This window comes from Eschrichtius robustus, chromosome 4, assembly GCF_028021215.1.
Source record: "Eschrichtius robustus isolate mEscRob2 chromosome 4, mEscRob2.pri, whole genome shotgun sequence".
Classification (NCBI taxonomy): Eukaryota; Metazoa; Chordata; class Mammalia; order Artiodactyla; family Eschrichtiidae; genus Eschrichtius; species Eschrichtius robustus.
The window spans coordinates 40,945,649-40,972,134 of NC_090827.1; the positions used below are offsets into that span (position 1 = coordinate 40,945,649).

The window sequence follows — 26,486 nt, forward strand, 5'->3', positions numbered from 1 at the left end:
GCAAGCAGTACGTTATCATAAGGTTTCCTTTTTTTTTTTCCCCCCTAAAGTCAGTGCATCAAGGCACTTTAAGAACTTAAAGAAATTAAATTATGAAAAATTGCTCTGAAATAAATCAGATCAGCCATCTGCAAAATAATATCCCAGGTAGTAACTTGGGAAGAATATCCAAATTCCAATCATGGTGATTGGGGTGAATTTTTATAAAAGTATGACATTATTAACATATTTAATCAGCGGTGCTCTGTTTAAAGAAGGGGGATGGTCAACAGAGATAATAGAAGGGAAGCACAGAAAGTAAAAATTTGGCAGTGTGTCCTAAATAAACCTAGAAGAGAGGTTGTTCAACCACATAAATACGAATATTATGATTTTTGTGGCAGGCACTCTATCTCTGTGTTGGAGACAGAGGCATCAAGCTAACATGGCCATTGAGATTTCCTTTGGAATTTACATGTCATTCCATGAGGCCAGGGGGCCTTGTCTGTTTTGGTTGCCTCTGTATCCCCAGAACCTAGAAGAATGTAAGCACTGAACAAGTATTGTTCAGTTAATTATGATCATCCAACTGTCTTTTATGCTAAATCAATATTACCATACAGTGATTTTTGCTTATATTTGGATTCCCATACAGTTTTGGCTGAGAGAGAAACTGCTGGCCAGAAAAAAGAAATATGCTGGTTTCTTTGATAGTTAAATTCCTCATGACAAATAATTTTGCTTTATATGTTAGCACTTGCACATCTGTTTAGTGCAAGTTAGTAACTGAAATATTTATCAACAGTTGGCACATGAAAAAAATTAAGTCTGGCTACCATTGTCAGGCTGCTCCTAAAATTTTCTGATTTTTACTGATTTTACATTTGAATCTCTTCCTCTTAAATTAAAAATCTTGATCTTGATGACATGAACACAATTACTCATTTGCTTGATTTACAATATACCCATAATAGTTTCAAAAGAAATACACCAGTATTACCTAAATATAAGGCTAATAAAAAAGGTTTAAGATATTTCCTGGTTCTTTTGTCCATAATACATATCCTAGTAGGGGTACACTTATCCTATTAGGGTCACTTATTCCAAAGTCTTTTCAATTTCTAGAGATTGGATTTTTCCTCTTTTTGATCTTATTTTTTAAGTTATATAAAACATTTAATAATTTCAAAGTCAAAACTATTAAAGAAAATAGATTCCACTTGTGAATATGACATTTCTTACTTTGGCCAGTGTAACTTCGGAAAAGACACTTGTAAGCTGGGTCAAAGGATAAATAGGTAACTTTGCTAGAGATTGGCAAACTTCCCTTCATTGGGAGTGTGTCATTTTGCATTCCCATCAGCAATGTAGGAGAATGCCTCTTTTCCCACAGCCTCGTCAACAGAGCCCCTTGGTGAATTTTTGGAATACTGCCAATCTGAAAGATGAAGATGGAATTTCAGTACAATTTATATTTCTCCTATTATGAGTGAGGTTGAATATTTTTTTTCATGTGTTTAAGGGGCACTGACATTTGTTTTCCTGTGAATTGTTGCTCATTTTTCCATTATATTGTTGGGCTTATTTTTCTATAATTTTTAGGAGTTCTCAATAAGTGAGGTTCCCTAGCATTTGTCTAAGTTTTAATTCTCAAATATTTTTATTCAGTTTGTCATTTGTCTTTTGACCTTGCTTCTGATGCATTTTGCTATGTGAAAATTATCTGTGTTTATGTAATCAAAGTGATCAGTTCTTCTGTTACTTTGGGTTTTCAGTCAAAGTTGGGAAAGTTTTTCCCACCCTCAGGTTATACAGAAATTCACTAAAGTTTTCCTCTAGCATTTGTTTCACCTTTTCACATTTAGATATCTAGTCCTTGGTTTTTGGTAGGACAAATAAAACTAAGGTTATCTTTCTTCATACAGCTAACCCATACCATTTATTATAAAGTCCATCTTTTCCCCACTGTTTTGAGGTTAGGATGGGGGTTTACATCTTCTCTTCCCTTAACCAACACTAAGCCACTAGGATAGTATCAATACAAAGTAGGTACTCAAGAAGCATGTGATGAATGAATAAATAATTGTGCCTTATTTATTAACTGTAACTTAGGAGATACTGATGCAGATTATGTTCTCCATACACACTTTTAAGATACACCTCTGTAAAAGATACAGTTTACACCTGAAACCAGGATTCTATATGCAAAAAGGCATAGAAGGGGTTTCCCTGGTGGTGCAGTGGTTAAGAATCTGCCTGCCAGTGCAGGGGACATGGGTTCGAGCCCTGGTCTGGGAAGATCCCACATGCCGCGGAGCAACTAGGCCCGTGAGCCACAACTACTGAGCCTGCGCGTCTGGAGCCTGTGCTCCTCAACAAGAGAGGACGCGACAGTGAGAGGCCCACGCACCGTGATGAAGAGCGGCCCCTGCTTGCCGCAACTAGAGAAAGCCCTCGCACAGAAATGAAGACCCAACACAGACAAAAATAAATAAATAAACAAATTAAAAAAAAAAAAAAAGGCATAGAAGGTCCACTGGGTAAGGAGAATAATGACCAGTGAGTCACACGTGTACAAAACCAGATTGAGAATGGGTTGTAGAAAGGCCATAGGGTGGTATGTAGGGGGTTTTTATGAAAAGTTTAAAGGAAGATGAGAGTTTTGAGAAGAGCTGTTTGCAGGGTTTTGTTTTATTTTGTTTTCTGAGGTGGTAGTGGTAAGGATAAGGTTATGAGCTTTACAATATAGTTTTGTTTAACTTTAATAGTGGGGGTCACCAGGGCATCCCTCAAGCTTTTACCTTGCCACATATGCATAAAATAACATAATAGGTCAAAAGAAGATTGGAAACCCTGACAGAGAAAAATGACAGCTGGCACAGGTAAGAACTCTAAAATGCTAACAGGAAAGCTAAAAGAAGGCAGAAAAATGTGGGTCATTTTAGCTAGAGAACAAAAAGCTCTAAGTATCTCAACTTTTTAGGACATCAAGAAAAATACCTGAATATTTAACAATGAGTATACCAGAAAAGGCTATTCTCTGTTTAAGAGGCAGGGAAATGTGTAATCCATTTCACAAAAAGATTTATTTTCAAGGAAAATGGTGAAAAACATTGGAATTTGAAAGTAAAAACTTCAATTGTATGGAAGTTTTTCTTTATGAGAATTATCTCATTCCTGCATGATGCTGAGTATCTCAGGCACCATTCTATTCATTTCAGAACGTTTCTATCAAGGTAGAGTAGTAAATAAAATTAATAGGCATTTTTCTCCTTTCTTAAGATTGCATAAAACAATAGTTATAACATTGTACAGTGGGTTTATAACATATAGAGATGTACTATACATGAAAGGAGCACAAAATATGGGTAAGGGGATGAAGCTGAGTTGGAACAGTCACTATATTTTACTGGAATTAATCTAATATTAATCTGAAGTAGATTGTGATAAATTAAGATGCATTTTGTCCCTAGAGTAATGACTAAGAAAATAACTAAAAGAAATAAATAGTAAAAAAAAAAAAAATTAATGAAATAAAATGGTAGACTAGAAATATCTATTTAATATAAAAGAAAATTTTAAAGTAAGAAAAGAGAAACAATAAGACCGAAGACTAAAGAACATAATCAGCAAAATGGCAGACATGAATCCAATCATATCAACAATAGCATTAAATAGCAGAGACTATCAGACTGGATAAATAACATGATCCGACTATATGCTATCTACAAAAGATAGACTTTAGATTCAAAGACAAAATAGGTTGAAAGTAAAAGAATGGAAATCTATGTACCATGCAAATAGTAACCACAAGAGAGCTGGATTGGCTATACTAATATTAGGCAAATCAGACTAAAAAAGTACTAGAAACAAAGAGGGACAATTTATGATGAAAAAGAAGTTCAGGAAAATAGTGCTGAAAAATGCCCCCACCTTGAAAAAAAGATATCAGTTCCTATCTCTAGAATCTGGAAATGTTATATATGGAAAAAGGGTCTTTGCAATGTGATTAAATTCAGGATTTTGAGATGGAAGCATCATCCTGGATTATGAGGGAGGGCCCTGAATGTAATCACATGTATCCTTATTAAGTAGAAGGTGGAAAGACATTTCACTACAGACAGAAGAGGAGGAGGCAATGTGAGGACAGAGGCAGAGATCATCTAAAGGGAGTATAACACTGATTTTGGACCTCCGGCCTCTAGAACCATGAGAGAATAAACTGCGATTGTTTTAAGCCTCCAAGTTTTTGGTAATTCGTTATAGCAGCCATTGGATATTAATATATGCACCTAAGAGCAGGATTCAAAAACACAGGAAGCCAAAACAGAACAGAAAATAATATTTGGGAACTTCAACATCTAACTAGCAAAAGTTTATAGACATAGGCAAAATCAGCAAAGATATAGAAGACTTAAACATAAAAACTTGATCAACTGACACCTATAGAACACTCAACAACATAAGAATACCTGTTCTTCTCAAAAGCAAATGAAGAATTCTCTAACACAGACCACATACTAGGTCATAAAGCAAGTCTCAGTACACTTAAAACAACAGAAATCATACAAAGTATATTCTCCAATCACAATGAGATTAAATTAGAAATAAAAAACAGAAGGAAATTTGGAAAATTCACAAATATTTAGAAACTAAGCAGTATACTTCTGAAAAACCCATGAGTCAAAAATCACAAGGGAAATTAGAAAATGTTGTGAGAAATGAAATTAAGCAAACAAAATATCAAAACTTATGGGATGTAGCAAAAATAGTACATAAAGGGAAATTTATAGGTGTAAAAGCCAATATTAGAAAAGAAGGAAGAGGGACTTCCCTGGTGGTCCAGCGGTTAAGGCTCCACACTCCCAATGCAGGGGGGCAGGGTTCAATCTCTGGTCAGCGAACTAGATCCCGCATGCTACAAGTAAAAGGGCCTGCATGCCGCATGCCACAACTAAAACGGCCCGCATGCTGCAAATAAAAAGATCCCGCGTGCTGCAACTAAGACCTGGTGCAGTCAAATAAATAAATATTAAAAAAAAAAAAGAAAGAAAGAAAAGAAGGAAGAACTCAAAAAAAACTTGTTTCCTTACTGTATAGCACAGAGAACTATATTCAGTATCCTATGATGAACCATAATGGAAAAGAATATTAAAAAAAGAATGCATATATATGTATAACTGAAACACTTTGCTGTACAGCAGAAATTAACACAACATTATAAATCAACCATATTTCAATTAAAAAAAATAACAAACTAGTTTTCCAAATGAAGGATCTAGTAAAAGAGCAAACCAAATCCAAAGCAAGCAGAAGGAAAGAAACAATAAATATTAGAGTGAAAATCCAATGAAAGGAAAAAAATAGAAACACAACAGAGAAAAAACAATGAAGTGAAAAGTCAGTTCTTTGAAAAGATCAACAAAACTGACAAACCGTTAGCAACACTGATGAAGGGAAAAAAATGATATAAACTACCAAAAATCAGGGATGAATGAGGTAATACCACTACCCACCTTAGAGACATTAAAATGATTATAAAGCATACAATGAACAACTTTATACAAATAAATTAGACAACTTAGATCAAATGGCCAAATGCCTAGAAAGACACAAACTACTGAAACTGATTCAAGAAAAAAATCGAGAATCTGAATAAACCTATAACAAGTAAAAAATTGTTTTAGTAATTTAATATCTTCCCCCCCCCCCCACACACACATAAAGTGTCCTGACAGCTTCAGTGGTGAATCCAATTAAACATTTAAAGAAGGAATAATAGCAATCTCTCACAAGGTCTTTCAGAAAATAGAGGAAGAGGTAACACTTTGCTCTATCTCATTCTATGAGACCAATATAAATCCTGATATTAAAATCATACAAAGATATCATGAGAAAACTACAACCCAATATTCCTCATGAATATAGATGAAAAAGTCCTAAAAAATAATAATTTCTCAACAAAATATACAGTACAGATCAAAAGAATTTATATCATCCAAGGGTGATACACTCATGGAATGCAAGGCTGGTTTAACATCCAAAAGTCAATTAATGTAATATATCATATTTCACTTTTTGTTTCTTGTTTGGAAAACTTTTCCCTATTCCAAGATCACAAAGAATTCCTCCTGTATTATCTTCTAAAAGTTTATAATTTTGCCTTTTGTTTGTTTTTTTATTCATTCATTCACTTTTTACTTTATTTTTAAAGCTTTAATATATTTTAATTTTTGTTTATGGTATAAGGTTACAACTTAATTTTTTTCCATATTAATATCTGTTATGGGTTGAATGGTATTCCCCCAAATTCATATGTTGAAATCCTTAACTTCCCAGTAACTCAGAATGTGACCTTATTTGGAAATAGGGCCATTACATATGTAATTACTTATGTTAAGATGAGGTCATACCGGAGTAGAGTGGGTCCCTAATCCAATATAACTGATGTCCTTATAAAAAGGGAAAATTTGGACACAGAGATAGACACACATAGAGGGAGGATGATGTGAACAGACGTTAAGGAGAGCACCGCTAAATACAAGCCAGCAAGAGGCCTGGAACCAATTCTTCCCTCACAACCCTCAAAAGAAACCAACCTTGCTGAACTTTGATTCCAGACTTCTAGCCTCCCAGGACTGTGAGACAATATATTCCTGTTGTTTAAGCCACCCAGTTTGTGGTACTTTGTTATGGCAGCCCTAGGAAACCAACACAATTACTATTTATCTTGGCATCTAAATTGAGAAGTCCTTCCTTTCCCCACAGATCTGTAATACCAACTTTATGATAGATGAAGTTTCTTTATATGTCCTGGTCTGTTTCTGGGTTCTCTGTTCACTTTGATTAGTCTCTTTCTCCTAATTTCCCTAATTACTACAGCTTTAAAATAATTCATGATATATAGTAAAGCAAGTCCCTCTGAAATCTGTTCTTGTTCTCAGAAAGGGTTGTGGTTATAATTGGCCCTTTACCCTTTGCAATCAGTTTTTTATATTCCAACAAAACGAAACAAACCTACTGGGACCTGGATTGGTTTTCATATTGCATTTATAAACAAATTTGGGGAGAATTAATAATCTATCAATACAGTACATCTTTTTATTCCCACTTATTTAGGTGGCCATTCAGAACCAGAATTTTCACAGTAAATGATATACAGAACTAAAAGCAAACCAAACAATAATAATTTTAGCTTTTTAAAATTATTCATACATATCTGCCCCCATTCCCCAGGGCTTTAGATCCAGCCACTGCAGGGAGTGGGGAGGTGGAGGGAAGGATACTCCCATAGTTGAGAATAATTATCACCAACTATACAACCATGACTATTTACATTCTTGGCCATATCATTATCAATGTGTAAAATGAAAAGGCAATTGGAAAAGGAACAGTATGAAAAAAGCATGTTAGCTTCTGGCATTTGTATTTCAAAAAAAAAAACAAAAAAGTTGCTTAGTCAGCTCTCTTAAGAAACAGGGTTTTGAATCCCATTTCTTCAGAAAATGGAAACAAGGATATGAATACAGGTCAAAAAAGTGCAACCCCTTTCAAACCTCAAGCAAACCTTTCAACCTTACAGTGTTTCTAAACACTGTAATTTAGAACATAATATGCTATTACAATAATCTAATTGCTATATCACTACAAATTCAGCCATCTCAAGCTGCAGGTCTTGCTATATGTACATCTATAGCACTTTTTCATCAGGGAAAAGAGAGTCTTAGTCTCATCACTTAAGAATTGTAAATTTTCCATTCAAAGGAAAAAGAAAAGACTGACCTAGTTCATGCACATATATAAAATCTATGAAGATTTACGCTGACGAGATTTAAATTTTAGCAATAGATAGGAAAAGACGAGGTTGGTGGTGAAATAAAATTTGAAATTTTTATTTTTCTCGTAGACCACAATATAAAAAAATCACTTTTAATCTGTCCATATATTATCTGGAAAGAAGATAACACACTCATTTAACTTTTCTTTATCTTCTCAAGCAAGTGACAACCCATGTCACCTTTATGAAACAGTAGGAAAGAGAGAAGCTACAGAAGATACACAAAAGCAAAGGTGATTCTAACTGGTAACCTCAGGACAGTTCATTAATAGGAGCCTTCCTTTACTAAATTCATGCCACCTCTCAGCCCTGAGCAGCTTTCTATTTCAACAGCCTAAGTTATCAAAAAGGAAGGAACCTCCAAAGAGTAGAGGTATTGTCTGCCTGGTTCACTGAGTCTAACAGTGCTGGTACATAGATAGGCAACTCAGTAAGTACCTGTTAGATGAACAAATTACTTTCATTATTATTATAACTTGAATAAATTACACATCCTGCAGCAAAAACAAAATGCTCCACTTCACCAACTTTTATAAACTTTTACAAATAATATTACTGCTGAGAGTATGATTTTCTTTGTCTCTTATTCAACTTAAAACTCAAAGGTTGTAAGAGGCAGTATAATATAGGTCCATAACATCGACCTTATATCATGAGATAATGATGAGCAGTCTGAATTCACACATTTTCATACTATTTGGAAGTATGAGAGCCTGTTTCTCATTTATATTTCTGAAGCAGTATTTGGAATAACTTTTTTTCTGGTCTAGGAAGTATTAAATAAAACAGGCCAATCTCTTGGACGTAGTTAAGACTGCTTTGGTTTTACCCTGATTCCAACTCTTCAGAACAAAGAAAATTTAATTTATATACCTGAAAGAATAATCAGACCTATGAAAGTTTTTCTTTCTAAAATACACAGGATATTATCTTCTGTATATAAATTCAACACTTAAGGCCAACTCACAAATCCTTATTTACATCTTCACTACCTGCAGAAAGCTTAGGGAGTAAAATAGTTATAGATAAGGTAGCACTTACAGTCCTCTAACACAAAGAAAATGTAGCGTTACTGTCCACCATCAAAATCATGCTCCTAAAAATATTCTATTCCCTTGAAATAATATTTGGGCAAGCAAATACTTAAAAAAGACATGCTGGATATCTTAAAATGAGTATGTCAGTTCATTAAATCTATGATTCCCTGCTATCAATAGAGTACTGTACAATCTGTTATTATTCACTGTCCTATAGATCATCTGTTCTTGGTGCTGGTTTGTTCCAGGAAGAGAGACAGCTGCAACACTATATCCCTGTTCAACCTGAGGACCATCTGACTTTAATTGTAACACACAGCTTGATGTGGCTCTGGCTATGAGAAGCCAAAGTATCGTCTGTAATAATCTGGAAAAGCAGAAACCTGCCAACAGAGGGCTGAAAACAGGGACTTGTGCTGTCTGGCTGCCTGACGGGCTGCAGGAAATATGATTAATGAGCAAGGTATAATGATATCAGGAACCCGATTAGCACCACAAAAAGGTCACAGATCAAAGTAGTATGCATTTCATGAGCTACAATCATTGCATAAAATCTGTGGACTTGAAGAGGTAAACCAAAAAGAGGAGGGCGATAAAACCCTTATGTGATAACAGGCTAACCTACATAAAATACCATACTAATAATTTAGTCACTTACAGAAAGTTAACAGGAAAATTTAAATCGAATCAATATGAACTGCACCATAGGAAAGCTTTGTTCATCATAGGTGTATAATAAATATTTTTCAATGAGTGAATGAGTTATTAAATTCTTTCCTAAAGGCACATGTAAGTAAAATCAAGTATTTTCCTAATTATGAGTTAAATTTATCAGAGATGTAAATATTTGACTGTAAAATGTTTGCATTTAACTTGCAGTAAATTTTTATGAGTTCTGTTAAGAATATAAGCTTATTCAGAAGCTAAACTATGAAGACATCTGTAAAACTCAGAGAAAGAGGAATCACTGGGACAAATGTTTAATAACTCAATAATAAGTTACATTAAATGTGCAGTTAGTATTATAAAATACTACTGTTTAACATTTCATAGTCATACATAAGTTTAGAGCATGAGCAGGCAAAACCAAAATCTTATTGGAAAACAATTTGGTAAGTTGCCACCTTCTTTTCCTTGGTGCCCTTGTGAGACTTGTTCCAAATAGACCTGGCTCTTCTGAGGAGAGGGTACTGAGAGTAGGGATGGGGGTACTATCAGGAGAGTGGCTTATGTTACTTTATACAGTTACATTTTCTTAATTGTCAAAATATTGTTGAAGAGCTTTAAATATAACTTACTCAAATGTTTCTGCCTTAGACCTCTTTTAAAGCAAACACATTAACAAATTTCTTTGTATTTTTAACAATACTTAAATATGGTAATGATTAATAGAGAGTTGGTTCCCTTGAGACTTAAAAGTATAAATTGAGAAAAAATGCTTCAATAATAAAATGATCAGAACATGGTTTTAATTTTTAAAAAAATATATTCCTCAAGAATGGGGATGATTATTTATACCTTTCAAATATTATATAAATATTATTTTACATCTACCTAATAGCAAAAACATTTATTCACAATGGTGATTCAGCCTGCCATACACTGTCGCCCCACAGTAAGCCCTCAGGCACTGCAGCCACCCCCAACGGTGCACCCCCGGGGACTCAGGAGGGAAAGAACAGGATACTGGCCCCAGACAGCTAAGGTGTATATCAAAGGAATGACTTCAAAGAGCCCAGATTCTTGCATCTTCCCATACACAGAGAAGCACTAAATTCATTAATTTCAGATACCTGGTTTTCCTTAATTAACAGTAATCTTTTGATGTTCCAACTACCTGGGCTTGAAGTACTTAGAAAGTCCACTGAATAAAACATAATTCTCAAAAAAAAAAAAAATGGTGATTCAGAAGGAACCATTAAAAAGGAAAAGACAAGCCACAAACTAGGAGGAAAATATCTGCAAAACATATGTTGGATAAAGGATTTTTATGGAGGATATATAAAGATGTCTTACAACTAAATAATAAAAAGACATACAACCCAATTAAAAAACAGGCAAAAGATTTGAATAGATAGCTCACCAAAGAACATATTAAGAGTAGGAAATAAGCCTGTGAAAAGATGGTCAACATCATTAGTCATTAGGGAAATACAAATTAAAATCACAATGAATCATTGGAAGAGCTAAAATAAAGAAGATTGACAATACCAAGTCTTTGCAAGGATATGGCAAATTGAAACTTCACATACTGTTGGTGGGAATGCAAAATGGTAAATATATTCTTATCGTATGACTCAGCAAGTAAACTCCTAGGAGTCTATCCAAGAGAAATGAAAACAGATATCCACCCTAAGACATATGCAAACATTCTTAAGAGCCTTGTTTATTGGTAAATAAACAAAAGGTGTTATATCTATACAATGGAATACTATGCAGCAACACAAAGAAATTACTCATATATGCACAATATGGAGATCTCAAGAACATCATGCTAAGTGAAAGAGTCAGGTACAAAAAGACTACATACGGCAGGATTCCATCTATATAAAATTTCTAGAAAAAGCAAAACTAAAGAGACAGAATCAGTGGTTGCCTGGGACCACGACTGGGAGCAAACAGATACAAGGAAACTTTTTGGAGTGAGGTAAGCCGATTGTGCTGATGGTTACATAACTGTATACATTTATTAAAACTCATTGAATTGAGCACTTTTAAAAAGGTGGATTTTATGGTATGTAAATTATACCTCAATAAATGTGTTTTAAAAGCACAGAAAATTACTGAAAGCAAATAACAAAAAAAACCCCAAAAAACTGCAGAATGACTAGACCTTCTATTGACATCTACATACCCCTGGAGATTAAAAAAAAAAAAAAAAAAATGCACGACCATAGATAACTGTCACATTTAAAAGTTTGACATCTCCTTTAACATCTTTCAGAGCTAAGCTTTGTCCTGGGCTCTCATTTTAATTACAGTTAACTTAAAAAACTTGAAAAATACATGCAGTAAACCAAAATGCAACATGTACCTTAAGACTGTGATAGAATAATGTTAGGTGCTATTGCCTGAAGGCCTCCTGTAAGCCAGAGAAAATTCTAGGCATTTTACATACATAATTACAGTTTTACACAAATAATTTTCAAATTACAATGAGGAAATCAAGGCTCAGAAAGGTTAAATTGCCTAAGGTCCCATAACCAGCAATCTGAGTTATCCACGATTAGGAAAACTGGTCTAACTTCAAAGCCTATGCTCTTTCCACTCCCACTGCACTGCTTCCAGTATACGTAAAATATGAATTTTCAGTAATAATGGGATTACAATTAGGATCTAGAATACTGTACAGGATTAAAATATAATTGTTGGTAGAAAAGGTAAGCATACCAAGAAAACTAAAATGAAATCATTTTCCTTGTTTTAGCGCAAATTAAAAATACAATGCAATTTAGGTTTCATTTTTATTTTATTTATTTACTTATTTATTAAATAAATTTATTTATTGGTTTGTTTTATTTTTTAATTTTTTGGCTGTTGGGTCTTTGTTGCTGTGCATGGGCTTCTCTCTAGTTGCGGCGAGTGGGGGCTACTCTTCGTTGTGGTGCGAGGGCTTCTCATTGTCATGGCTTCTCTTGTTGCGGAGCACGGGCTCTAGGTGTGCAGGCTTCAGCAGTTGTGGTACTTGGGCTCAGTAGTTGTGGCACTTGGGCTCAGTAGTTGTGGCTCGTGGACCCTAGAGCGCAGGCTAAGTAGTCGTGGCGCATGGCTTAGTTGCTCTGCAGCATGTGGGATCTTCCCAGGCCAGGGATCGAACCCGTGTTCCCTGCATTGTCAGGTGGATTCTTAACCACTGTGCCACCAGGGAAGCCCCAGGTTTCATTTTTAATATGAAATATGAAGTATGATAAAGAAACTACTTTAAAAAACTGAGAATAAAGCTCCCTGATTCCAAGCATTTATGAAAGTTAAAGGTAAAAAGGTAAAGTCATATTATTTTTTCATAAAGTAATCTAGAACCCATACAACAGAGGACATTAAAGAGTCCACGGGAGAGGATTCTGAGGAGTTGTTTGTAAGCACAATGATTATTGCACTTTTCAGTTTTTAAGTTTTCATATTCTAAATATTAGATGAAGATTTCCTTCAAAAGACAGATACAGCACATAATTTGAAAATCTTGTTTCTATTATCAAAATGTACAATGGCCTTCCAACCTGAACACAGAATTATGTTCTTCTCCTAGTACAAGAAACTCATATTTGAAAAAGCATAGAATTCTACAAGAAATTCACTTATAATCTTGAATCATCATGTTCATATAAAAGTAACCTAAATTCTGCATAAAAGAATAAAAGACACCATTATACCTTTCATGTCAATAAGATTTTATAAAGTATATATGGAGATTCATGAACTATTACGTCACTTTCAGTTATCCCTATCAACTACAGTTTTGCCCAGAAGAGCAAGGGTTAATGATTATACCAACACATGAAAGATACTTTGAGAAAAGGCTCATGACAGACAGAGTAGATGATTACTATCTTACCAATCTGTTTATGCGAACAAATTCTTCTGAGGTTTTGGCCCAAGGAGGAAGTTCAACATCAGACACTACTGTCCCATCATCCATCACTCCAAGATTATAATTATTGAAGTTGACAAACATCTCAGGGAGATAATAAAATTCAGGGATCAACTCCTATATAAAAATAAAAGACAATGTCATATTATAAACTGTAGAATACTGACTAGGTATTCATAAAAGGGCTGATCATTTCCTATTGTGCAGAAGAACAAAATAAACATAGGAAAGTTTTTTTCTCTTTTCATATCATAGCCCTATCACAAAGTTCTATTAAGGTAGACAGATCCCATCCAACCAAATTTAAATAACACCTTACTGGGTGGTCACATGCTTTCCTTTAGGACAAGTCTTACAAACTCAAGACTCTTATATACAAACATTTGAGCAATATTTGAGGTTTGACAACATATAAACAGAGTTTAACATGCTGTAATAACAACAACAGCTTAAACTAGATTTTTTTGAGGTATATGGAATTTTTGCCAGAAAAAACCCAAAATCTTTATAAGCATTAAAATGCTTTGGTCCATCACTAACCAGGAAGATATTCATTGCATTTGGCCATGGTGTAACAGTATGTTTCGCTCACATTTCAAAACATTCAAGTTTAGTTTTAAGGTACTAACTCTTATAAAAGATCAAAATTTATAATCAGTCTAGAAAACGACCTGCATGAGAAACTAAGTAATATAAACATGACTTTAATAAGGACATTTAAAATACGCTTTAACAGGATACTTAATAAGCAGAAAAATGCAGCCAGTTAGGTTTTTGTGTACAATAAGCCCCATGTATAACTATTTCAGAGGTCCTATAGATCAGACTTGAAATCCAGTCTTGACATGGGTCAGTGACTCAGTGGTCTTTCAGATACCCCCTCAGGGCCAGCTATGGCAGGCCCGGCTTTCCAAATGGTTGAGTGAAATAGGGAGGTCATCAGATTTTGGACAAGGTCAGTATGAACTCACTAGAGCAAAGAAAAAAAATTCAGCAGGAATTAAGCTATTATCACCTCCATCATCCATATGAAATGTTCCTTGACTTTGAATCGTACATCCTTTGTTTACAATCACAATAATTAACTAAGCAGAGTAGAAATGAGCTTGTCCTCCAAATGCCTGACAACCACCTGATCATTGACTTGCAAAACATTTAAACTGAACAAAATTAATTTTTTTAAAAGGAAGATCCTGTTAAGTTTAACGTAAGTTTAATTTAATAAGTTTAATTAAGTTTAACCATAAATGAAATGATGCAATGTTCATACAACAATTTTAAGAATCTCTTCTCCAAAATGATGCATATAAGTCTAATTGACAAAAGACATATTTTATGCAACAAAAAGCTATATTCAATTTGTTTTAGTTAAATAACTTACTGCATGAGCTGAGTCAAGTACTAAAATAAACTCTTAATAAACATCACATTTAATCTTCACAACAACTTATCACACTTAATCTTCACAACAACTTTACAAGGTAAGGTATCATCTCTATTTAAAAAATTAACTAAGGCTCAAAGAAGTTAAGTAATATGCCCAAGGTTATGCAGCTCATTTATGATAAATTTGGAACTTAGATCAAGATTTCTTTAACTCTAAAGCCTGTGTCCTTAATCATCAAAAAAGCATGGGTTCTATTACATAATATATACAGTGCTAAACATTTAAAATATGTTTTTAACATATATTCTAAGCAATTTTTTTAAAAAAGTAAACAAAACCTTTTCATTCTTCCATCATAAGAAAACAACTGGTTCTCCTGAAAAAAATATTTTATTTATATATGTATATATGTATATATACTACACATATAGGAAGAATTTTTTAAATATGCTATAATTATTATTTACCCGTATATAAATATGTCACTTTATAACTATCAATTTGCTGAAGTATGCATTCAATAAATTCCAACTTTGAGAAAAATTCCCAAAATGTCTTACTTTCACTCCATATTACTTGTGCTAGTAAAGAGGAATGTTACTATTGCCAAGTCTTGTTCTACAATAGTAATGGAGGACCATGCCTTCCTTGTGTATTCAAAATCAAAAGCAGCATTTTGGTTTAATTAATTACTTATTCTTTAAATTTCAATAATACCTGCCCACCCGTACCCTCACCCTAATGCTCTCACAATTAGAGGATGTTGTCCTTCTTCTGCCTGTTATACTCATTATGCTTCTATATAATTCTCCTAGGAATCAAAACAATTATAATGGCTGAATTTTAGATGCTAGGTTTCTCCCAATTTTTGGGAGATCAGTCATCTGCATTATAAATCAGAGATATATATTACATAGTAAAAATATGCAAAAAATATACTCTTTCTTGAGACCATGCCTAGACAGCAGATGAAGACCCAACACAGCCATAAATAAATAAATAAATAAATATATTAATTAATAAATAAATAAATTCAATTAACAGAAATATATTTTGTTCATGGCCTACTTTATTTAAACACATAAATTTATTATGAATTTATTTTATTTTAATATTGACAGCTTACTCTAAATATAAATTCAGTTAATTTAACTCAAAATTAAATGGAGCAAAATTACACATAAAATAAACAAGAAATTTGTAATAAAAGATACGAAGAAAGCAATTTTTAAATCTTACTGGACCATGTTAAACATTCAGTTGCATAATTTCTGTAATGCTGGGAGGGAGGTAATAATTCATCAATTTCCATAATTACCACAGATTTTATTTGCAATTTCCTATTAAAGATAGATACCCTATAATTTTGTAGAGTGGACACTATAAAAATATTTCAAAATTAAGATTTTAAACTTTATTAATTAAAAATTAAGCTTAATATTTCACTTGAAATTTATCGAGATAGGAATTTTATGTTTTGCTTCTTTATTTTTTACCTCCCAACCTCCCACCCCATACACTTCTCCAATTTCAAGAGAGTTGTCAGGCATTTCCAGAACATTTGCAAGGTCCAGAGCAGAGACCTCCTGAAGACATCCTCTTTTTCTGTCCTTTGTGAAAGTCTAAGCAAATGGGAGATTATGTAAAACGTCTAGGAGAAGCAATGTCAAAGGTTAATATTTTTAAAAAGACAGAAACCAAAGAAGAGTTTTTCCTCTAGGGAACCAAGTTTCTCAAAATCTGTAGTCAGCTTTCTTTAGCCTGAGGGCAAGGGGAGGGGATGAAGAGGTTAGGCTGGAACCTAGGGGATGGTAAGTGGTCATCAAGGTCCCTACTTGTCCACATAGTGCCTCTGTATGAATTAGAAAAAAGCAATCCTTCTGGGCTAATTCAGCCCCAAGAGAACTCAGTTTGGTAAGTGCAGTACAGGTTGGATTTCTGCTTCTCCTTTCCTTCAGTCAAGCACCCTTACATAGAGAACAATTTGCCCACCTCTGCACAATGGCTTCATGATGGTGCACTTACAGAAGACATTCCCTTGGCACCAGGGCTTTTGGCATCAGCAAATATTTCTTAACTCAAGCTTAGATAATCAGCAGAGCTGCCAGCTTCTAAAAGACCATGTGTCCTAGACAATGAAGATATTACTAGTGAACAAGATGAACTGAAGATGTGAGAGCCAATTTTCTAGGTACCACATAAGCCTGGATCTCATTCAAGCCCTGGGAAAAGGAGGTCTCTGCCCTACCCATCTAATGACTGTGAAAGAACTTCCTACTAGCATAATATAAAGAAGATTTGAATTCAAATTAGGACATTTCTTATATACTTGAGTTGGTGGTTATGAATTTATACATACAGTTGACATGTGAACAACACTGGGGTTAGGGTGCCTACTCTCTACTCAGTCAAAAATCTGAGTGTTATTTATAGTTGGCACTCCTTATCTGCAGTTCCTCTGTATCCCACATGGGTGGTTCCAAATCCATGGATTCAACCAACATTGGACAGGGTACTACTACAGTATTTACTATTTAAAAAAATCCACACATAAGTGGACCTGTGCAGTTCAAAACCATGTTGTTCAAGAGTCAACTGTATTTCAGTGATAAAAAGTTACCAATATACTCACTGACAGTTATTTCTAGGAGACAAAATGGTAGAGAGAATTCAGTATGAGCAGTACAAAACTTTTTTAAGTTCCCATTATTTAATTGATTATTTGATATAAGCTTTAGGTAGGTATGAAGAGTGATATAACATATCATAATCACAAAAAGCATTTATTTCATTTTTACTCTGCAAAGAACTGTGTTAGGATCTGGGATATGGAGATGTGAGTGCCACTTCCCCTCTACAGATCAGATCACAGATCTAACAGTGAAAGGATACATTTTTTAGGAGGAAATTGGTTGTAGGCACAAATAGTACTCTAGAAATTCAAAAGAGAAAAGGATGTCTAAAAGTTCGGGTGGTCAGAGAAAGCTTTAGGGAGAAGAACATAATACATTGTACTTCCCTAATATAACACTCATCAAACTGTATTGCTCCCTCTAAATTGACGGCTCCAGGAGATAAAGGACTTTAAGTATCTTGTTCACTGCTACACCTCCAAAGCCTAGACATAGTGAGTGACACATGTTAGATATTCAGTAAAAATCTGTTGAATGAATGATTGAAGAATGGTACTTAAAGTCAAAGATAAATATTAGCAGAGGGGAAAGACAAGAACAGTCCTGACAAGGGGAATATCTTAAGAAGAGGTACAGAGATGGAAACTTGCATATATCATGTGTTTCCAGTGATCAATGAAGAACTATTTAGTTGGTTTAGAGAGGACTATATACATGGAGTAGGAGATAATTTAAAGTAGGACAAATGTTCCCAATAAATTAACACTGAAGAGAAAGATTACAAAGAATCTAATATAGTATAAAGGACATCATCAAATAAGGACAATTAAGTAAAGGAGTGAGTACATATACTTAAACCATATTACAATCTCATTGGAAGGAAATCTGCATAAGTAAATCAGTTGATGGGAGTTGAATACCCTCTTAACATAAAATAAACGTACTGAACTCAACTGAGGTACACCAACATGTAACCAAAAAGATAAATAAGTATATATACTGCCTGAATTTTACTATGGATGATAGTGACATTCAAGTTATAAGTAGAATTCCGTCTTAATCCTAAAAGCATCTTTCTAAGAACTATGCCTTGATATAACACCAAATATTATAGTTCAGAATTATCTCCTTTGACAGATGAAATTTAGTGATAGAGTCAAAGATTATGTCTTTCTAATACTTCTAATGTACATTTACAAAGTGAAGTATGTTTTATATTCATCAGAACAGAACATTCAGCTCTGGATAAAAAACACATGTTCAGCAATTCTTTAAAACATCAGTGGAAAATGGTAAGTAAACAACACTGACAGAGGACAGAGATATTTACAATTCACATTTTCTTCTGACTTGCTGACAATAATTTTAATCACTATCACTTAATTAGGCCATCAGGTCTTAGAGGTAAGTAACATGGTCAAAATGTAGTGTATCATCTCCTAAAATAAAAATTTGAAAGGTTCAACCAGAGGTTATACCACAGTTCAGGATAAGCCCATTGCTTTGATCACAAATCCCAAGGCTTCCATGGCATAATGACAAGGATTGGTTGTGACCACACATATGCTTTAGTTTTCTTTTCTAAGGTATGATCCCCATTGATATGAATGGCCTCTGCAGCAAGGCTGTATGATTCACCTTCTAATAGTCACCAATTCTATCCATTGAATTAAAACCATCACTTCAACAATACATGGGTAATCATGCCAAATACTAGTCTATTAATCCAAAGAAACAAGATAATAAAACCTGAAATAAAAACCAAGATGCTACTTCAGAACTAAAGTTAAATTTTTATTTTATTTTTACTAAAATATGAAATCCTGACAAGTCAAACATAAGCACAATAGCAAGGTAACTAATTTAATGTATTCTGTTTTGGGGATACTGATGGTAAAAAAAAGATGTGAAAGCAAAATTTTAGCTTTTTACATTGGAAAAACTATATTTTATGAAGGAAAAAATCCAAAGTAAACTTTCTTAATGAACAAAAAAAGAGTTGATGAACAATATATTTTTAAAAAGTACATGTTCTGATACATATTAACTTGCAAGTATTTATTTTGTTAGCCCATAAATGAGAAAATCTTTTAGAAAGTTATTAGAGTTGAACTGAACCTATAAGCCATTTTAAATGGACTGCATATCTGAAAGCATTCAAATTGATATTTAGTTTCTCCTTATCGAGTAGGTAAAACGCTATTTTCTTCCTTTAGTAAAAGAAATGTTAACAGCAATTTTTAAATTGGAGAAGAAAAAATAATCTATAATGCTTCCAGACAGATCAAATAAATACTGTATGGTTTTAGATATTAAACTTGCATTTTAAATTCAAAATAAAGAAAAATCATGGATTACAAATGAACAAATAGATAATCTATCTCAATCTAATACAGTAAAGAGAATAACTGGGTTTGCGTCTTGTCTATTCAACTTACTGGTCACGTGCTTTTAATTTAATTTTTCTGGCCCTTACTTACCTCAGTCGCCTCTTCTAAAACACAGGGTTGTTGTGTGGCTAATGAGATAATACAGAATTCTACATGCACAAAAGATGTTACTACTACCACTACTACTACTACTACTACTACTACTATTATTATTATCATTAATGTGGCCCCTGATAACAAACCCAAATTAGAGACTCAACTTGTCTGATTCTTAAAGTCAACAGGTAATTCACTGATTGTGGCCATTCTTAAAAGCTTTTAACATAATCCTAAGGGAATTTAATAAAATTTACTTGTAAAAGTAAATATGACCACAAAAATATTTGAGACTTAATACTTCCTACTGAATAGCTATCACATTTAAAACAAATTTATTTATTTTTTTATTAGCAGTGACAGTACAGTTCAACATGCCTCACTTTATGATGAATACTCTCAATACTCTATAGTTCTCTCCTGCTTTCAACACATATTTTTCACTTCTAAATTTGGACTGGGCATCTTCGCTGAACCTTTTGCTGTTCCAGACTCCTATCTTAAAGGAAATTGTAATTTGGGGAGAGATAATGGACATTAATAATACAAATAATGGGTAAGCTGTGACTGCCAGAAGAGAAGACATAAATAAAATGCCCACCTTAAATCTTTTCTGGAACAATTTGTATAATACATGAGTATGGAGGAGAACAGTTAATATCAGTATTTATAAATATATTAATGAACAGTCTACATTTTTACACTGAACAAAAATATCATAAGATCACCAGGTCAAAAAACAAATTACAGCTGACCTGTGTACATTTTTATAATTCGGGAAGATAGGAACATTTTCTAAGTGCTTTAAAAATTGTTTTTTCCTGCCCACTATGTAAGTAGCATAAGAAGAAAAATACTCAGTTTTTCAAGTAATTTTTCTCGAAGAACACACGAAAAAGAAATGGTTCACTGTAGACATAAAGAGCACAAAGTTCAAAGCTAAAAAAAAATAGTACATGGGTAGATCATTTAACCTACTGATGCATGAAGAAGAAAAGTGTTAAAAAGGGTTAAATTAACAAATCTGTAAGTTATGTATAAAAACAAGGATGAACACATATATAGTTCAGTTAGAGTATGAGTGTTCTACATTGTTAAGAGAGCGGTAAGACAGCTTGAGCTGACTCTAATGTGGTTGTGAGTGTGTGTGTGGCGGGGGGTGGAAGAGGGACTGACCAAAAAAATAAAAGAAAGAGAGAGGGAGAGGAAGAGAGAGAAGGAAGAAAAAAGAGGGGGAGAGAGAAAGACAGAGGGAGAATGAAGAGAGATAAAGAGGAGGGAGGGAGGTAAAGAGGAAGGAAAGAAGGGAGGGAGGGAAGTACATATGCCAGAAATGTGCAAAGTATGGATAGAAAAGGGTAAGATTTTAATTTTACTTTCTTTTAGCATTTTAAAAATTCTGAATTATTTAAAAGTTTGTTTGAAAATAGGAAGAATAAATGAAGAAAATAAAACTATCAAATCATCCTAATTTAAGCTTTTTCTCTTAACAAATACATCAAGAAATAAATGTCCAGCAATTAAGTTCTACTAACTGTAGCTAAACATTTTCTTATAAATGGCTCTAAAGCTGATGCTATCAGCATCTGTGGAATGTATTATGGTAGAAGACATGCTGAAAGAGGAAAAAGGAAACCTAACTTATCTTCAGATCACAGCCCCTGGGATTTCTGAGGTAGTGGAGGGCAAGTCAAAGGTCTCATGTTTAACAAATCTCACAAGACACAAATAGAACTATTCTCTGATCATCTCCACTTTGTATTATTACTTCTAACAAACAGGTATACACTTAATACCTTTAAGGGTTAATTTTTAAGCTAAAACTAATTCTTGTAATATTACTGATAGTCATTTATTTTAAAAAATATTATTTAGTAAATTCTTAGGATTTAATTGTACTCTATTTACTTAATTTTAAGTATGGAATATGCTGTACTGACCCTACTGATTTCATAATAAAATTTTATATTCATCACTAATGATACACAATAAATTATAAGATAGATTTTTAAATTGAATATCCAAGATACAATCAGTGACAGGATGTCCATATGGACTTCTTTTGTAAAGCTATAACAGTAAAAACTCAATGTGCTTAATTGTAAAAATGTAGAAAATTAGAGCATTAACAACTCTTGGTCAGCAAATGACATTCAGCCACCAGTTCTCTTGTGGAGAGATAAGCCCCCTTCCTAAAATACGGGATGTTAGTAGCCCCATTGGAGCACCTAACCCATTGGATTTTGCTGTGCCCTTCTGGCTGAAATGGCCTTACACTCTCCTCTTTCTCCTCAGACTACCTCTCTGTTTTTCCCAGGCTTTTTCACTGATGCCTCTTTTCTCGATATCTTTATATCTACTCATTCTTTCAACCAATATTTATTGATTTCTAACTAAATGTTCTAAATGCTGAGGTTACCAAATGAACGACACACAAAGCCCCCACCTTCACAGAACTGTAGCTATGGAGACATAACATAAACAAACTAATATATGTACTGTGTCAAATGGTGGCAAGTATTATGCTAAAAAAAAAAGGATAAATGGATAGAGAATGATGGGGGTTGGGCAGTGTTATTTTAGAGAATGTGTCCGGGGAAGTCCACTCTGAGGAGGTGACATGTGAGCAGAGACCTGAATGAAAAAAATGGAATGAACAAAGCATTATCTGGGGGAAAGTGGTTCAGGCAGAGGCAACGTAATACGCAAAGCCACCAAAACAGGAGTGGGCTTGGCATTTATTTTTTGGCCATGCCGCCCGACTTGCGGGATCTTAGTTCCCCAACCAGGGATCAACCAGGGATCGAACCCGGGCCAATGGCAATGAAAGCGCCATTGTAATGCCAAGTGGGCTTGGCATTTTTGAAAAGGGACCACAACAAAGGCAAGCAAGGCTGCAGGAGAGTAAAAGAGATGTGTCGTCAAAGAGGCAACCAGGTAACACAGGGCCTCAGTGGCTACGTTAAGAACCTGAATTTTGCTCTAAGCTAGATGAGTAGGCACTGGATATATGTGAGCACACGGATATGATCTGATTTATAATATAAAAGATTATTCTTGCTGTCGTATGGAGAAAACACCACATGGGGAGCACGGGAAGTGAGAACTTACAGTTACTTGGGCCAGGGCCCTCGTGATGCACGTGGTGATAACTGGTCAGATTCTAGACATATTCTGAAGGTTGATAAGATGGGCAGTGAGGTGTATGTGATAGGGAGGAATCACAGATTCCAAGTTTTCTAAAGGTCTGAGCAAACTGGATAAACAGTGCTGTCTTTCACTGAGATGGCAAATGCAGGTATTGAGCAGGACTTTCTCCTTAGGGTAGAGAGGAGGGTAAGAGGGAAAGACAGAGTTTGATATTGGACATGTTCAGTTTAAAATGTCTGTAAACGTACATCTAGCTCAAAGGGAGCTAGATATATAGCTCTAGAATTCAGGGGAGAGCCACGAGGTAAGGTGTGATCACCTAGGGAGCAAGTGTTGACACTAGAAGAAATCTAAAGAGTAAGCCGAAAGGTACTCCAGTAATTGAGGGTATGAAAACAAGATAATCCAGTAAAGGAGACTGAAAAAAAGGTAAGAAGATAGCCAGGAGAAGATGGCTCCTTCACCAAGTGAAGAAAATGTTACAAGGAAAATGGATAAATTAATTGTGTCAATAATGCTGACAGATCAAGTACCATGAGAACTGAAAATTTGCATTTGACAACATGGAAGTTGTTCATCAATGACTCTGACAAGACTGATTTCGATAACATGGTGGAGAAGAAAGCTTGATTCGAGTGGGCTCGGGGGAGATGATGGGAGCTGAAAAAGTGGAGATCAAGAGACTAGACAATTGTTTTGAGGAGTTCAAGATAAGTATCGCCTAATATTCCTTCTTACCCTACATGCCTATGACACTATTCTGAAGCTTAGGTTTGAATTTTCAACTAGTAGGTGATAATATCCTGGTTACTCTGAAAATATATCAATGTGTCAAAAACTGAATTCACACATTTGGTCTACATACCAGCTTCATTATAATTCATAGCATCATCATTTATCTAGGCACCCAATCTAAAGAATCATCTTTATGCCTTCCTATCCCTTTACAGTCAACCAAGTGCCAAATCCTGGAGAATTACTTTTAACCCATCTCTTGAGTCATTCCCTTAGCTCTTTGACTAGTTGAGGCTCCTACAGTCTTTACTTTTAACTGTCATAGCCTCCTAAAATTTCTCCCTACCTCCAGCTCTCATCTCTTTTCCCCATTCCCAGTGCTTTCCATACCGCTGCCAAAGTGCCTTTTTTTTTTTAAATAATAGAGCCAATTAGTACAAAATCTTAAATGGATCCTCATTGCCTATAGCAGGGGATGGTAAAATACAGCCCAGGAGCCAAAACGCTGCCACCTGTTTTTGTAAATGAAATTTTATGGGAACACAGTCACACTTATCTGTTTACATATGGTCTACGGCTACTCTTGGGCTACAGTGGTAGAGCTGAGTAGCTGTGACAGAGATTGCATGGACTGCAAATCGAAAAATATCTTTTGAATATTACTGAGGGTCTTCATATTAGACCACAATTGCCTTTCAGTATTTCTCCTTCTCTATGTTTCCTACACACCAGGCACATAAGACCAATTAACAGACCAATAAGCATTCCCCAATGTGCTAAGCCTTTTCTCTGAATTTTGTTCATGTCATTTTCTTTGCTCAGAATACTCGTCTATATTTCATCAAAGCATTAATTTAATAAATGTTTTAGTGCCTACTGTGTTCCAGGTACTGTTTTAAGCTCTAGGAATAAACCAATGAGCAAAACAGTCCAAATTCATGCTCTCATGGAGCTGATGTTCCAGTGGGATAAGACATAAATGATAAATAAATAGAGACATGTGTGTCGGATGGTGAGTGATATGAAGAAAACTGAAATTGAGAAGTGAGTTAAAGTGCATGGGATGAGGCATGTACTTTTAAAGAAAGAGGACAGAGAAGGCCTTACTAAGAAGGTGACATTTTTTTTTTGAATTTTTGAATTTTATTTATCTTTTTATACAGCAGGTTCTTATTAGTCATCAATTTTATACACATCAGTGTATACATGTCAATCCCAATCTCCCAATTCATCCCACCCCCCTTCCCCCTTGGTATCCATAAGTTTGTTCTCTACATCTGTGTCTCTATTTCTGCTTTGCAAGAAAGTTCATCTGTACCATTTTTTTTAGATTCCACATATAAGCGATATTATACGATATTTGTTTTTCTCTTTCTGACTTACTTCACTCTGTATGACCGTCTCTAGGTCTATCCATGACTCTGCAAATGGCACTATTTCGTTCCTCCTTATGGCTGAGCAATATTCCATTGTATATATGTACCACATCTTCTTTATCCATTCATCTGTCGATGGGCATTTAGGTTGTTTCCATGACCTGGCTATTGTAAATAGTGCTGCAATGAACATTGGGGTGCATGTGTCTTTTTGAATTATGGTTTTCTCTGGGTATATGCCCAGTAGTGGGATTGCTGGATCATATGGTAATTCTATTTTTAGTTTTTTAAGGAACCTCCATACTGTTCTCCATACTGACTGTATCAATTTACATTCCCACCAACAGTGCAAGAGGGTTCCCTAAGAAGGTGACATTTGAGTAAAGACTTGAAATGGCTGAAGGAATAAATCCATAAGGATATCTGGAGGAATTTTTCAGGTGAAAAGAAAAGTAAAAGCAAAGGCCCTGAGGTGGGAAGATACCTGGAGTTTGTGAGGAATACCAAGGAGGTCCTGTTCGGCTAGAACAGAGTGGACAAGAGGGCAAATGGTACAAAGAGTTCAAGACGTAACAGGATCATGGAGGGGAGGGGTAGTTGCTGTAGGGTCTTGCATTGTAAGGACTTCAGCTTTTACTCGCAACAGCTTTTACTCGGAAACCATTAACTAAGAAAGGGAAGACTGTGAGAAGAGCAGGTTTAAAGGAATGAAGATCAGGAATTTGGTTCTGAATGTGTTAAATTTGAGATACATTTTACATGCTAAAATGGAGACACTAAGGAGCGAGTCAGATATCAGGATAAATGTACATGCTAGAGATGTACATCTGGGAGGTGGAAGACTCCCTTGCACCCTTTAAGATACAACTCAAATACCACTTACTCTGTGAAGTCATTCACAGCCTCACTTCCTCCAGGAAGAATTAATTTCATTTTGTTTATATCTTATTATAGCACTTAGCACTGTCTAACTTGTATTAAGAATAGTTTTATGTATACCTGTCGTTCTTACCTGGAGATATGTGAAGTAAAGAACTGTGTTTATCTTACCCTTTTAACCCCAAACACTCCCTACTATGTATTGCATATGATAAAATAATCAATAAATGCTGGCTTAACTAAATGTGTTTGGGGGGGACTTGAATTCACCTGTCATAGGAAGTTTTCTGCCTGAAGGTAGGGAGCTAGATCCCCATGCCCTAACTAAACTTCTTCTTCTGTGTTCTCTAAGTACATGTCCAAGTCAAATTTAATTTCTCTCTCATCTTAGGAGACAAA

At 34.6% G+C, this 26,486-nt stretch overlaps 1 protein-coding gene across 3 annotated transcripts in view; it reads right to left on the reverse strand.

The window, feature by feature from the left end:
- The window catches only part of LRBA (LPS responsive beige-like anchor protein), a 750,846-nt gene that overhangs the window by 138,841 nt on the left and 585,519 nt on the right, over positions 1 to 26,486 (reverse strand). For all 3 annotated transcript variants that reach the window (XM_068542607.1, XM_068542608.1, XM_068542606.1), the window contains exon 47: positions 13,406 to 13,558. In XM_068542607.1, the coding sequence (XP_068398708.1) occupies positions 13,406 to 13,558 (153 nt within the window). The remainder of the gene's footprint in view (positions 1 to 13,405; positions 13,559 to 26,486) is intronic.